Source organism: Entelurus aequoreus, linkage group LG13 (assembly GCF_033978785.1).
Source record: "Entelurus aequoreus isolate RoL-2023_Sb linkage group LG13, RoL_Eaeq_v1.1, whole genome shotgun sequence".
Classification (NCBI taxonomy): Eukaryota; Metazoa; Chordata; class Actinopteri; order Syngnathiformes; family Syngnathidae; genus Entelurus; species Entelurus aequoreus.
In genome coordinates, this window is record NC_084743.1 from 10,517,989 (window position 1) to 10,532,900 (window position 14,912).

General features: G+C 31.6%; 1 protein-coding gene across 1 annotated transcript in view; it reads right to left on the reverse strand.

Moving 5' to 3' along the window:
- Window positions 1-3,227: 3,227 nt before the first annotated feature.
- Window positions 3,228-14,912, reverse strand: part of LOC133663759 (indian hedgehog B protein-like) — a 33,382-nt gene continuing 21,697 nt past the window's right edge. Inside the window, exon 4 of the mRNA XM_062068460.1 lies at window positions 3,228-3,892. Coding sequence (XP_061924444.1) covers window positions 3,228-3,892 — 665 coding nt within the window. The remainder of the gene's footprint in view (window positions 3,893-14,912) is intronic.

Sequence of the window (14,912 nt, forward strand, 5' to 3'; positions counted from 1 at the left end):
CTTTATGAAAAGTTTCTCGTGCGCACGAGATACATGTCTAAAAAAAAATAAAAAATATGTATATATATATATATATATATTTTTATAACTTTATGAAAAGTTTCTCGTGCGCACGAGATAGTTTCTCGTGCGCACGAGATACATGTCTAAAAAAAATAAAATAAAAAAAATATATATATATATATTTTTTTATAACTTTATGAAAAGTTTCTTGTGCGCACAAGATACATGTCTAAAAAAAAAAAGAAAAAAAAAAATTATAAACATTTTTTTCCCCCCCTGTCCCTTGTGAGAGAAGAACACATTTTTTTTTTTTTTTTTTTTTTTGTGCATTCTGAGTCGTAAAATACAGAAGGTAAGAGGACAGGAGTACGCTGTTACGCCCTTAAAGCTCTCTAAAAAAAACATCTGAATATTAGACCTGAATATTAACAAGTATTAGCGATATTGTTATTATAAGAGCTAACACAGACCAACTATTTTTTCGCAACGCTGTGTTCACATGCTGCTGTATTGTCATATTGAGCTGCTGCATCGCCTCTGAGTTGGTGAAAGTTAATTCTAGATGATAAATCCTGCCTCTCGCCTGGATAGTAAAAGGTTGTGGACATAAACCCACAAGTTGGTCAACTTTGACATCCAACTTAGACCCGGAGATGGCGATATAAACATGCCATGTCTTTATCCCAGTGAGAGCAGACATTGTACAGTAAGTGATTTCTTAAGCAACCTGTTACTCAATGACTTAACTGTAATGATTAGAAAAACATTTTTCCTAAAAGTCTCTCTTAGTACTTTAACTTTCTCCAACAAGCAGTAAGCTCATGTTAACCCGTACAACTTGTTTTGAAGAAAGTACTTTTTTTGAAACACCAAGGTGCTCTAAGCACGGCAAACCTCGTAAAGTGGGTTCCTTCCACCAGGAAAGACTTTCTACAGTATTTTGGAGTGTCTATGGACATTTCTGAGGTCCCTGATATTGGCCTTTTTTAGTGATGTAGCAGGAATGTCCATCTAGTGTAAAGGCCCTACATGTAAACGTGATGGATCATGGAGTTGAACTAACACTTGGGAATGTCATTTAGTTTATCAAAAATACTTTAAAAAGTTTGTATCAATCTTGTCAGGTGAAGGTGAGTCACCATGGTGATGTAGTGTGTGTATGCACGCTACAACAGCTTCTTCTTCCTCGCTATGTTATTTATGTGTTTATTTTAAACAGTCACATAGTTCAATCATCCCTGTCCAGATGCATTGTGAACGTCCGCTAGTTTAAAAATATTCAAACAAGGCCGATTTATGCGTGGTTTCCTTACGCTATGTGGTCGCACACGCCAGGGACAAAGATGTGCATTTTGATTTTTCATAGTTAAGACTAAAGGTGCACAAAAAAAGATGGAAATCCAAGTCTCGATTCTAATCATTTTCAAAAATGGATTAAAAAAAAAAAAAAAAAAAAAAATATATATATATATATATATATATATATATATATATATATATATATATATATATATATATATATATATATATATATATATATATATATATATATATATATATATATATATATATATATATATATATATATATATATATTTTTTTTTAATTTTAAATTAAATTAATTAAAAAAAAAAATAAAATAAATTTTGAAAATTAATTTATTTAATTTTTTTGAAAATTATAAATCGATTTAGAATCGAGATTTGGATTTCCATTCATTTTTTTTTAAAATATGACAAAAAAAAAGTATATATTTAAAAAAAAAAAGAAAAAAAAAGAATCAATTTAGAATCGATATTTGGATTTCCATTAAAAAAAATAATAAATATGACAAAAAAAAACAACAACAAAAAAAACAATTATACACACATATATATATATATATATATATATATATATATATATATATATATATATATATATATATATATATATATATATATATATATATATATATATATATATATATATATATATATATATATATATATATATATATATCAAAATTCGGATTTCCATTTAAAAATTTAATACAAATACTAATCTGCAACCAGAAGGAGATTTTCCAGCCTGTAACCTGCTTTGAAAATGTTTATTATAAATGTTCTACCAAATAATTAAGGCTGTCAAAATGAAAGGGTCAACTCATGTGATTAATCACAAAATAATTAATAATCCGACTGGTGTGCTCATTGGCAAATTTTAAAGAATTTGAGCTAAAACTGTTACCAGGTTCTGTGCAAACAAATGACTTGCATTCAAGTAAAAACTTCCTGGATGACATTGGAAGAATAGAATTGTATTTGTGTGCATATATTGGGGTCCTTTCTTCAATGTATTTATTATTATTTATTTTTTTCAATTCATAATTTTCAAAAATCTGTAAAAAAAAAAATATATATTTTTTACTGTATATATATATATACTGTATGTATTTAATTTATGTATTTATGCAAGCAAGTAATCACCTGTGATTAATCATAAGAAATCCGAATTTCAAAATGTGATTGATCCGATTTGAAAAATCATTCATTTGACAGCCCTACAAACAATATATTGCAAGAATCGGTTTGAATTGAGAACCGAATCAGTACCCCAGGACTCGGAACCGGATCGAACTGTTAGGTGCCCGAAGATTCATACCTCTACTTAACACAGGGTGGCGTTATCACCCATTTTTTCCTCATCTCAATGGATGTTTCCAGGTGTCTCTCAAAATCTTTTTTGTAGTTTTCTGGTAAAATCATTTTATTTCTTGTGCGTCCACTGCACCCAGACTTTAAGCGCAATATAATGTTTCACCCCACAGGGGCGCTGGACTTATTACAGCCTCAGAGCAAAGTGACTTAGGTCATAGGCCAGATTTGAAAGTGAACGCCCAAATTTAAGGGTTGCTCCACCTAAAGTGCGCATCTTGGATGAAGGTGACAGACTTGGGTCCAGTGGGAGAAGGTCGAGCAGCCAGAATCTGGCAGTTTTTCACTTTGAGCACATGGGAGAAAGGGCCCTATGTCAGTATTGCTGCTTACTACATGTGTGCTTTATTGGCACACGTCAATAATCTCTTGAAAATGAATATTTGTTGTGTTTTACAGTAAATACAGACAAGGAATGGAGTGGGGTCAAGACTTATTCTTTGGTGGAAAGCTACTTCCGTGCTCCTGTGTTCTAAAATACAAAGAAGGGGGCAAAGCCACCACTTTTCTGTCGTCAGTTTTCGTCTGTCAGAGTCCTTGCTCAATTCCTAAGGGGTGGAAGTGTTTGGGGTCCAGTAGCATTCCCCCGACCCGTTGCAGAAGCCAAGGGTACCAGTGCACTCCATCGGTTTGTTGTTCTGCTGGACCCATCAGGGTGTAGAAGAAACGAAGCGGGGCAAGAACCCAATGGGCCAAATGGTGGTTGTCCACAGCTGCATAGCACGATGCTAGAACGCTGTTCACCACGACGGAGCCGTGCTGGGTGAGTGGGGCGTACAAGCCAGTGCTCGGCCTCTCCTCTACAAAAGTCACAACAGCGCGTGTTGCCTCGGTTCCTTGCGAGGTTAGTATGCATTGACCCGGCCGGACCTCGCTGGCAAAAGTTGTCCTCGGACCGTCCCTGTTTGGTCCGCCCAAACAGTCTGTGATGAAGATGAGGTGTGCCGACGTCAGCGTGATATTACGTCCAGTGCTGCTTCCGATGATGGTGAAGATCTTCGTGACGTTAGGCTGGAGATCCAGAAACGATAAGACTGGACTGTAGAGAAGGCGGTGGCGACCGTCAGAAGTGGAGGACGCCAGAACCCGCTCGCCGGGTCGTAGGTCACGCATCTGTTTAGTGACGCCGCCTTCAAGGGTGACTTCAGCGTCGGCAGGGAAACAACCTCCCGTTTTGGCTGCAACGGAATGCTCTGAAATCAAAATGAATAGAAAAATCAATCAAGGTGCAGCTCGTATTTACTGTCAAGATCTAGGATGTCTACGGATGTTCTCTTTCTTCCAGGTCATTGTCTTCTCGGGACAGGCAATCGGTCACAACTGGACTGCTCAGTTTGTCTTAGAAGACCTTTCACCTCTCATCAAAGACCTAGATTGGGCGGATCTAGTCTACTTGCCCCAACTGTTTGTCCTCCAACAATAGTTGGGGCTTTGGCACTAGCATCTGGACTAAGGCTCAATCTGAATTCTCACTCATCCCCCTTTCCCCTTCCCCCTTCATCTTAACCCTCCCCCTTGACCCTTAGAATCTAGTGCCATTGCAAATTGGACGTATACACCCAGGAATACTGACGTCGCTTGAGTCTCGCTACGCCACCGACCCTTGTCCTTTGCCGGCAGTGAGGTCAAGCAGTCGCGACAAATATATGTTTACAAATGTCCGACTTTGCTTGGGCTCTTTTAATTTATTTCGCCTGTCAAGAAGAAGACAATTAAGAAGACAACGTTTTCTGGGAAATATGCAAGTGTTGGTACATCAGCTTACGGTATGTCAAATGTGTTTCATTGAGCAAAGTGATTACATGTAAATTCTGGCTCTGTTTTAGGAAATCCACTATTTTTAACTGACACTCTTGTGATTCATTTGTTAGCACTCGTTATCTAGGGAGGTACCTGAGCTCACTTCGTTTCGAGGGCTGTGCGACCCTAACACTAGGTCCTCTCCACTTACCTGATGGAGAAATCAGACACCACTTGGTTGAAGTGAACATGCAAAACCAAGTGTTAAGGTTTAAGACAAAGGGGCAAGCGGGCGCATTTGAATTGAGCCTATAACTAATCTAAGTCTATGAGCATGACCCGATGAAGACTGTTGGTTGAGAGTCATCAATCTCCTAAGATAAACTGAACAGTCCATTTGCCATCATTTGAATGCCTTGACAACCTCACCTTTTTGCTGCAAAGGAAATTTAAATGGATAGGAAAATCATTCCAGGTGCAGCTCATATTTCTTGTCAAGATTTAAGATGTCTTTGGATGTTCTCAATCATCCAGGTCTTTGTAATCTCAGAGCAGTCAATTGATCGCAACTGAGCTGTTCAGTTCGTCTTAAACAGATTTAATCAGTTCATGCTCATAGACTTAGCTTAGACTGAGACTAGTCTAGATGCTGGTGCCAAAGCCCCAACCATTGTTGGAGAATAAATAATTGGGGCTTTGGCCCCAGCATCGAGACTAGTCTAAGTCTAATCTAAGTCTATGAGCATGAAGTGATGTAATCTGTTTAAGACGAACTGAACAGCTCAGTTGCGATCAATTGACTGCCCTGAGATTGCAAAGACCTGGATGAATGAGAAACTTCCAAAGACATCTTAAACCTTGACAATAAATATGAGATTTAGACTAGACTTAGACTAGTCTCGATGCTGGTGCCAAAGCCCCGACTATTTATTCTCCAACAATGTTTGGGGCTTTGGCACCAGCATCTAGACTAGTCTCAGTCTAATCTAAGTCTATGATCATGAACTGATGAAGCCTGGTTGGATGAGAGGTGAAACATTTTCTAAGACAAACTGAACAGTCCTTTTGCCATCATTTGAACGCCTTGAGAACCTTGTGATTTTGCTGCAAAGGAAATTTAAATGAATAGGGAAATCAATCAAGGTGCAGCTCATGTTTACTGTCAAGATTTAAGATGTCTTTGGATGTTCTCAATCATCCAGGTCAGTGTAGTCTCAGGGCATTCAATCGATCGCAACTGAGCTGCTCAGTTCGTCTTAAGCAGATTTCATCAGTTCATGCTCATAGACTTAGATTGGGCAGATCAAGTCTAGATGCTGGAGCCACAGCCCCCAGGGGGATAAATAGTTGGGGCTTTGGCACCAGCATCTAGACTTGATCTGCCCAATCTAAGTCTATGAGCATGAACTGATGAAGCCTACTTGGATGAGAGTGGAAACATCGTCTGAGACAAACTGAGCAGTTGCGATCGATTGAAAGCCTTAAATCCTTGAGAAAGTCAAGATTTACCAAGGTAAAGATGAACAGGACTTCTTATAAGAGCTGCACTTGGACTTCAACATGTGTTAGTTAGTCCAGACCTCCAGTACCCCATAAATCAAGTCAGACTTTGACACCGACTGAAGGCCAATATTATCTCAGTGGCTTAGAGGCAGACGGTTTTATAACCTCTTAAACGTCTTTTCAGTCCGCATTCTTGCACAAGATAACGTGTTTGTTGACTTTTCCAAACGCAGCCACACAACAAATCATGGAAACTTTACTCACTGAAATGAATTCAAATGTGTCCTTTGAGAATGGTCATGTCTTGTACGAAAAAAACAACAACATCTGACTAACAAAAAACTATAATGGGGATTGATTTATGTCTTCGACCCTGCGATGAGGTGGCGACTTGTCCAGGGTGTACCCCGCCTTCCGCCCGATTGTAGCTGAGATAGGCTCCAGCTCCCCGAAAGGGATAAGCGGTAGAAAATGGATGGAAGGAATACAAAAGTTTTTTTGTTTTTTTTTACACTGAATTTATGTAACTGAATGTTTTACGTTTGAATTTTGTGAACTGGATTTTTATTACGTCAAATTATGCTGACAATTGCAATGGGAAAAAATAGTTTAAAAAGTAATTTTACAAAAATTCAGTGTACAAAAATTGAAAGTAAAAAAAAAAAAAAAATCAGTTTGTAAAATTTTTGTTCATGAATATTCAGTGTAAAGAAATTAAGTGTATGGAAATTTAGAGTAAAAAAAAATTCAGTGTGTAAAGATTCAGTTTACAAAAATCCAGTGTAAAAAAATTCAGTGTGTAAAAATTCAGTGTAAAAAAATTCAGTGTATACAAATTTAGAGTAAAAAAATTCAGTGTGTAAAATTTCTATTCATAAAAATGCAGTGTAAAAATCAGTGTATGAAAATTCAGAGTAAAACCTTTTTTTACACTGAATTTATGTAACTGAATGTTTTACGTTTTAATTTTGTGAACTGGATTTTTATTACGTCAAATTATGCTGACAATTTCAATGGAAAAAAATAGTTTAAAAAGTAATTTTACAAAAATTTAGTGTATAAAAATTGAAAGTAAAAAAAAAAAAAAATCAGTTTGTAAAATTTTTGTTCATAAATATTCAGTGTAAAAAAATTAAGTGTATGGAAATTTAGAGTAAAAAAAAATTCAGTGTGTAAAGATTCAGTTTACAAAAATTCAGTGTAAAAAAATTCAGTGTGTAAAAATTCGGTGTAAAAAAATTAAGTGTATGGAAATTTAGAGAAAAAAAACATTCAGTGTGTAGAGATTCAGTTTACAAAAATTCAGTGTAAAAAAATTCAGTGTAAAAATTCAGTGTAAAAAAATTCAGTGTTTACAAATTTAGAGTAAAAAAATTCAGTGTGTAAAATTTCTATTCATAAAAATGCAGTGTAAAAATCAGTGTATGAAAATTCAGAGTAAAACCTTTTTTTACACTGAATTTATGTAACTGAATGTTTTACGTTTGAATTTTGTGAACTGGATTTTTATTACGTCAAATTATGCTGACAATTTCAATGGAAAAAAATAGTTTAAAAAGTAATTTTACAAAAATTTAGTGTATAAAAATTGAAAGTAAAAAAAAAATAAAATCAGTTTGTAAAATTTTTGTTCATAAATATTCAGTGTAAAAAAATTAAGTGTATGGAAATTTAGAGTAAAAAAAAATTCAGTGTGTAAAGATTCAGTTTACAAAAATCAGTGTAAAAAAATTCAGTGTGTAAAAATTCGGTGTAAAAAAATTAAGTGTATGGAAATTTAGAGAAAAAAAACATTCAGTGTGTAGAGATTCAGTTTACAAAAATTCAGTGTAAAAAAATTCAGTGTGTAAAAATTCAGTGTAAAAAAATTCAGTGTATACAAATTTAGAGTAAAAAAATTCAGTGTGTAAAATTTCTATTCATAAAAATGCAGTGTAAAAATCAGTGTATGAAAATTCAGAGTAAAACCTTTTTTTACACTGAATTTATGTAACTGAATGTTTTACGTTTGAATTTTGTGAACTGGATTTTTATTACGTCAAATTATGCTGACAATTTCAATGGAAAAAAATAGTTTAAAAAGTAATTTTACAAAAATTTAGTGTATAAAAATTGAAAGTAAAAAAAAAATAAAATCAGTTTGTAAAATTTTTGTTCATAAATATTCAGTGTAAAAAAATTCAGTGTAAAAAAATTAAGTGCATGGAAATTTAGAGTAAAAAAACATTCAGTGTGTAGAGATTCAGTTTACAAAAATTCAGTGTAAAAACATTCAGTGTGTAAAAATTCAGTGTAAAAAAATTCAGTGTATACAAATTTAGAGTAAAACAATTCAGTGTGTAAAATTTCTATTCATAAAAATGCAGTGTAAAAATCAGTGTATGAAAATTCAGAGTAAAACCTTTTTTTACACTGAATTTATGTAACTGAATGTTTTACGTTTGAATTTTGTGAACTGGATTTTTATTACGTCAAATTATGCTGACAATTTCAATGGAAAAAAATAGTTTAAAAAGTAATTTTACAAAAATTTAGTGTATAAAAATTGAAAGTAAAAAAAAAAAAAATCAGTTTGTAAAATTTTTGTTCATAAATATTCAGTGTAAAAAAATTAAGTGTATGGAAATTTAGAGTAAAAAAAAATTCAGTGTGTAAAGATTCAGTTTACAAAAAATCAGTGTAAAAAAATTCAGTGTGTAAAAATTCGGTGTAAAAAAATTAAGTGTATGGAAATTTAGAGAAAAAAAACATTCAGTGTGTAGAGATTCAGTTTACAAAAATTCAGTGTAAAAAAATTCAGTGTGTAAAAATTCAGTGTAAAAAAATTCAGTGTATACAAATTTAGAGTAAAAAAATTCAGTGTGTAAAATTTCTATTCATAAAAATGCAGTGTAAAAATCAGTGTATGAAAATTCAGAGTAAAACCTTTTTTTACACTGAATTTATGTAACTGAATGTTTTACGTTTGAATTTTGTGAACTGGATTTTTATTACGTCAAATTATGCTGACAATTTCAATGGAAAAAAATAGTTTAAAAAGTAATTTTACAAAAATTTAGTGTATAAAAATTGAAAGTAAAAAAAAAATAAAATCAGTTTGTAAAATTTTTGTTCATAAATATTCAGTGTAAAAAAATTAAGTGTATGGAAATTTAGAGTAAAAAAAAATTCAGTGTGTAAAGATTCAGTTTACAAAAAATCAGTGTAAAAAAATTCAGTGTGTAAAAATTCGGTGTAAAAAAATTAAGTGTATGGAAATTTAGAGAAAAAAACATTCAGTGTGTAGAGATTCAGTTTACAAAAATTCAGTGTAAAAAAATTCAGTGTGTAAAAATTCAGTGTAAAAAAATTCAGTGTATACAAATTTAGAGTAAAAAAATTCAGTGTGTAAAATTTCTATTCATAAAAATGCAGTGTAAAAATCAGTGTATGAAAATTCAGAGTAAAACCTTTTTTTACACTGAATTTATGTAACTGAATGTTTTACGTTTGAATTTTGTGAACTGGATTTTTATTACGTCAAATTATGCTGACAATTTCAATGGAAAAAAATAGTTTAAAAAGTAATTTTGCAAAAATTTAGTGTATAAAAATTGAAAGTAAAAAAATAATAAAATCAGTTTGTAAAATTTTTGTTCATAAATATTCAGTGTAAAAAAATTCAGTGTAAAAAAATTAAGTGCATGGAAATTTAGAGTAAAAAAACATTCAGTGTGTAGAGATTCAGTTTACAAAAATTCAGTGTAAAAACATTCAGTGTGTAAAAATTCAGTGTAAAAAAATTCAGTGTATACAAATTTAGAGTAAAACAATTCAGTGTGTAAAATTTCTATTCATAAAAATGCAGTGTAAAAATCAGTGTATGAAAATTCAGAGTAAAACATTTTTTTTACATTGAATTTTTATACACACTTTTTTTACACTAGATTTTTAAACACTGAATTTTTTACACTGAATTCTTATTCACTAATTTTTTTTACACTGAATCTTTATACATTGATTTTTTTACACTGTATTTTATGCACAGAATTGTCAAAACTGTGAAATTCAAACGCAAAAAAATCAATTCAATGCAAGTGTAAATCACTGTGACACTATTGTTCATTTTTAAAATGTTTTTATTTTTTATTTTTTATAAATGGCAGTGAAGATAATGTAAATAAGGGATTTCTAATCACTGCTATGTTGGTATTCTTATCAATATTGATACTGTTGTTGATATTATTCATTTTCGTTTGACTACTTTTGGATTGTTTTGTGTCATGTTTGTGTGTCCTCTCAATTGCTCTGTTGATTTGCTATTCTGAATGTTGCTGCTCCGGGTTTGGTTTTGGAATTGTATTTTTATTGTATTATTGTGTATTATTTTGTAGGACTGATTAATAAAAAACAAAAAACAAACAAAAAAAACCCCCACAAAAAATTCAGTTCTGGATTATTTTGTGTCATGTTTGTGTGTCTTCTCAATTGTTCTGTTGATTGCTATTCTGAATGTTGCTGCTCCGGTTTTGGTTTTGGAATTGTATTCTTATTGTATTATTGTGTATTATTTTGTTGGACTGATTATTTAAAAAAAACAACACAAAAAAATTCTGTTTTGGATTATTTTGTGTCATGTTTGTGTGTCCTCTCAATTGCTCTGTTGATTGCTATTCTGAATGTTGCTGGGCCGGGTTTGGTTTTGAAATTGGAATTGTATTATTATTGTATCATTGTGTATTATTTCGTTGGACTGATTCATGAAAAAATAAAATAATTACATTTAAAAAAACGCAAAAGATTCAGTTACATAAATTCAGTTTTGGATTGTTTTGTGTCATGTTTGTGTGTCCTCTCATTTGCTCTGTTGATTGCTATTCTGAATGTTTCTGGGTTTGGTTTTGGAATTGGAATTGTATTATTATTGTATTATTTTGTTGAAATTATATTTTAAAAAAAATAAATAAAAAAAATAATTAAAAAACCCAAAAAAATTCAGTTACGTAAATTCAGTTTTGGATTGTTTTGTGTCATGTTTGTGTGTCCTCTCAATTGCTCTGTTGATTGCTATTCTGAATGTTGCTGGGTTTGGTTTTGGAATTGGAATTGTATTATTATTGTATTATTTTGTGTTATTTTGTTGGGACTGATATAAAAAAAAAAAATCAAAAAAATTCAGTTACATAAATTCAGTTTTGGATTGTTTTGTGTCAAATTGCTCTGTTGATTGCTATTCTGAATGTTGCTGGGCCGGGTTTGGTTTTGGAATTGAAATTGTATTATTATTGTATTATTGTGTATTATTTGGTTGGACTGATATGAACAATTTTTTTTTTTTAAACGCAAAAAATTCAGTTTCATAAATTCAGTTTTGGATTGTTTTGTGTCATGTTTGTGTGTCCTTTCAATTGCTCTGTTGATTGCTATTCTGAATGTTGCTGGGTTTGGTTTTGGAATTGGAATTGTATTATTATTGTATTATTGTGTATTATTTTGTTAAACTGATATAACAAAAGTAAAAATTAAGTTACATAAATTCAGTTTTGGATTGTTTTGTGTCATGTTTGTGTGTCCTCTCAATTGCTCTGTTGATTGCTATTCTGAATGTTGCTGGGTTTGGTTTTAGAATTGGAATTGTATTATTATTATTGTATTATTTTGTTGAACTGATATTTAAAAAAAAATAAAAAAAATAAAAATTTAAAAACGCAAAAAATTCAGTTACATAAATTCAGTTTTGGATTGTTTTGTGTCATGTTTGTGTGTCCTCTCAATTGCTCTGTTTATTGCTATTCTGAATGTTGCTGGGTTTGGTTTTGGAATTGGAATTGTATTATTATTATTGTATTATTTTGTGTTATTTTGTTGGGATTGATATAAAAATAAAAAAATAAAAATTCAGTTACATAAATTCAGTTTTGGATTGTTTTGTGCCAAATTGCTCTGTTGATTGCTATTCTGAATGTTGCTGGGCCGGGTTTGGTTTTGGAATTGAAATTGTATTATTATTGTATTATTGTGTATTATTTTGTTGGACTGATTAATAAAAAATAAAAAATAAATCAGTTAAATACATTTTATTTTGTATTATTTTGTTAGACTGATTAATAAAAAATATAAATAAAAAAATAAAAAATTCAGTGTAAACAAACAAAAAAAGCAGTCGTAATAAAGACACAAATGGACCTCCATACACTTGACCAAAATAAAGACGATCCATTTGTAAACATATTTATCCACTAGTAACTTATGGACGGCTATTAGGGGCGGTAAAATGGCCTTGACTTCCTGGTGCCTGTGAGTCAGGTGGCTGTTGAAGACGCGGTGAGCAGAGAGAGGTAGTCAGCAGGAGCTAATGGATAACCAGCTGATTGTATCGGAGCACAGCCTGAGGTCAGGAAGACAGCAAAGTAGCTTTGGGGGGAAGCGAGTGAAAGGTGAGCAGAGCATGAAAGAAAATAGAAAGGAGTCATTTTGCTTCGACGTGGACAGAATCCAACGGGGGCCAAAGAACCAGCTGAAGCCACTTTACCCACCATGCACCTGGTGCATCATGTGTGTCTTAAGTCGGGTCCCGAATATTTGTCAAAGGTGTGCACGTCTGTAGGTATGAGGCGTGCAGAAAGGAGGCCTGCCAGCAAGGAGGCGATAAGCCGGAGATAAGAGATCTGAAAGAAACCTCCTGGAGGAAAAGTTAATCATCTCACAGCCTGCTGACCCCACAATGGAGCTTGGCATCCCATAGCTGGTGGTACCAGACATGGCTGGTGGTACCAGACATGGCTGGTGGTACCAGACATAGCTGGTGGTACCAGACATAGCTGGTGGTACCAGACATGGCTGGTGGTACCAGACATGGCTGGTGGTACCAGACATGGCTGGTGGTACCAGACATACACACTGCAAGTATATATATAATGTAGTAACAGACACCTTCATAACAATATGTAATATGTACAATATACACACTGCAAGTATATATATAATGTAGTAACAGACACCTTCATAACAATATGTAATATGTACAATATACACACTGCAACTATATATATATAATGTAGTAATAGACACCTTCATAACAATATGTAATATGCACAATATACACACTGCAAGTATATATATAATGTAGTAACAGACACCTTCATAACAATATGTAATATGTACAATATACACACTGCAAGTATATATATAATGTAGTAACAGACACCTTCATAACAATATGTAATATGTACAATATACACACTGCAAGTATATATATAATGTAGTAACAGACACCTTCATAACAATATGTAATATGTTCAATATACACACTGCAAGTATATATATAATGTAGTAACAGACACCTTCATAACAATATGTAATATGTACAATATACACACTGCAAGTATATATATAATGTAGTAACAGACACCTTCATAACAATATGTAATATGTACAATATACACACTGCAAGTATATATATATATATATAATATAGTAACAGACACCTTCATAACAATATGTAATATGTACAATATACACACTGCAAGTATATATATATATAATGTAGTAACAGACACCTTCATAACAATATGTAATATGTACAATATACACACTGCAAGTATATATATAATGTAGTAACAGACACCTTCATAACAATATGTAATATGTACAATATACACACTGCAAGTATATATATAATGTAGTAACAGACACCTTCATAACAATATGTAATATGTACAATATACACACTGCAAGTATATATATATATAATGTAGTAACAGACACCTTCATAACAATATGTAATATGTACAATATACACACTGCAAGTATATATATAATGTAGTAACAGACACCTTCATAACAATATGTAATATGTACAATATACACACTGCAAGTATATATATAATGTAGTAACAGACACCTTCATAACAATATGTAATATGTACAATATACACACTGCAAGTATATATATAATGTAGTAACAGACACCTTCATAACAATATGTAATATGTACAATATACACACTGCAAGTATATATATAATGTAGTAACAGACACCTTCATAACAATATGTAATATGTACAATATACACACTGCAAGTATATATATAATGTAGTAACAGACACCTTCATAACAATATGTAATATGTACAATATACACACTGCAAGTATATATATATATAATGTAGTAACAGACACCTTCATAACAATATGTAATATGTACAATATACACACTGCAAGTATATATATAATGTAGTAACAGACACCTTCATAACAATATGTAATATGTTCAATATACACACTGCAAGTATATATATAATGTAGTAACAGACACCTTCATAACAATATGTAATATGTACAATATACACACTGCAAGTATATATATAATGTAGTAACAGACACCTTCATAACAATATGTAATATGTACAATATACACACTGCAAGTATATATATATATATATAATATAGTAACAGACACCTTCATAACAATATGTAATATGTACAATATACACACTGCAAGTATATATATATATAATGTAGTAACAGACACCTTCATAACAATATGTAATATGTACAATATACACACTGCAAGTATATATATAATGTAGTAACAGACACCTTCATAACAATATGTAATATGTACAATATACACACTGCAAGTATATATATAATGTAGTAACAGACACCTTCATAACAATATGTAATATGTACAATATACACACTGCAAGTATATATATATATAATGTAGTAACAGACACCTTCATAACAATATGTAATATGTACAATATACACACTGCAAGTATATATATAATGTAGTAACAGACACCTTCATAACAATATGTAATATGTACAATATACACACTGCAAGTATATATATAATGTAGTAACAGACACCTTCATAACAATATGTAATATGTACAATATACACACTGCAAGTATATATATAATGTAGTAACAGACACCTTCATAACAATATGTAATATGTACAATATACACACTGCAAGTATATA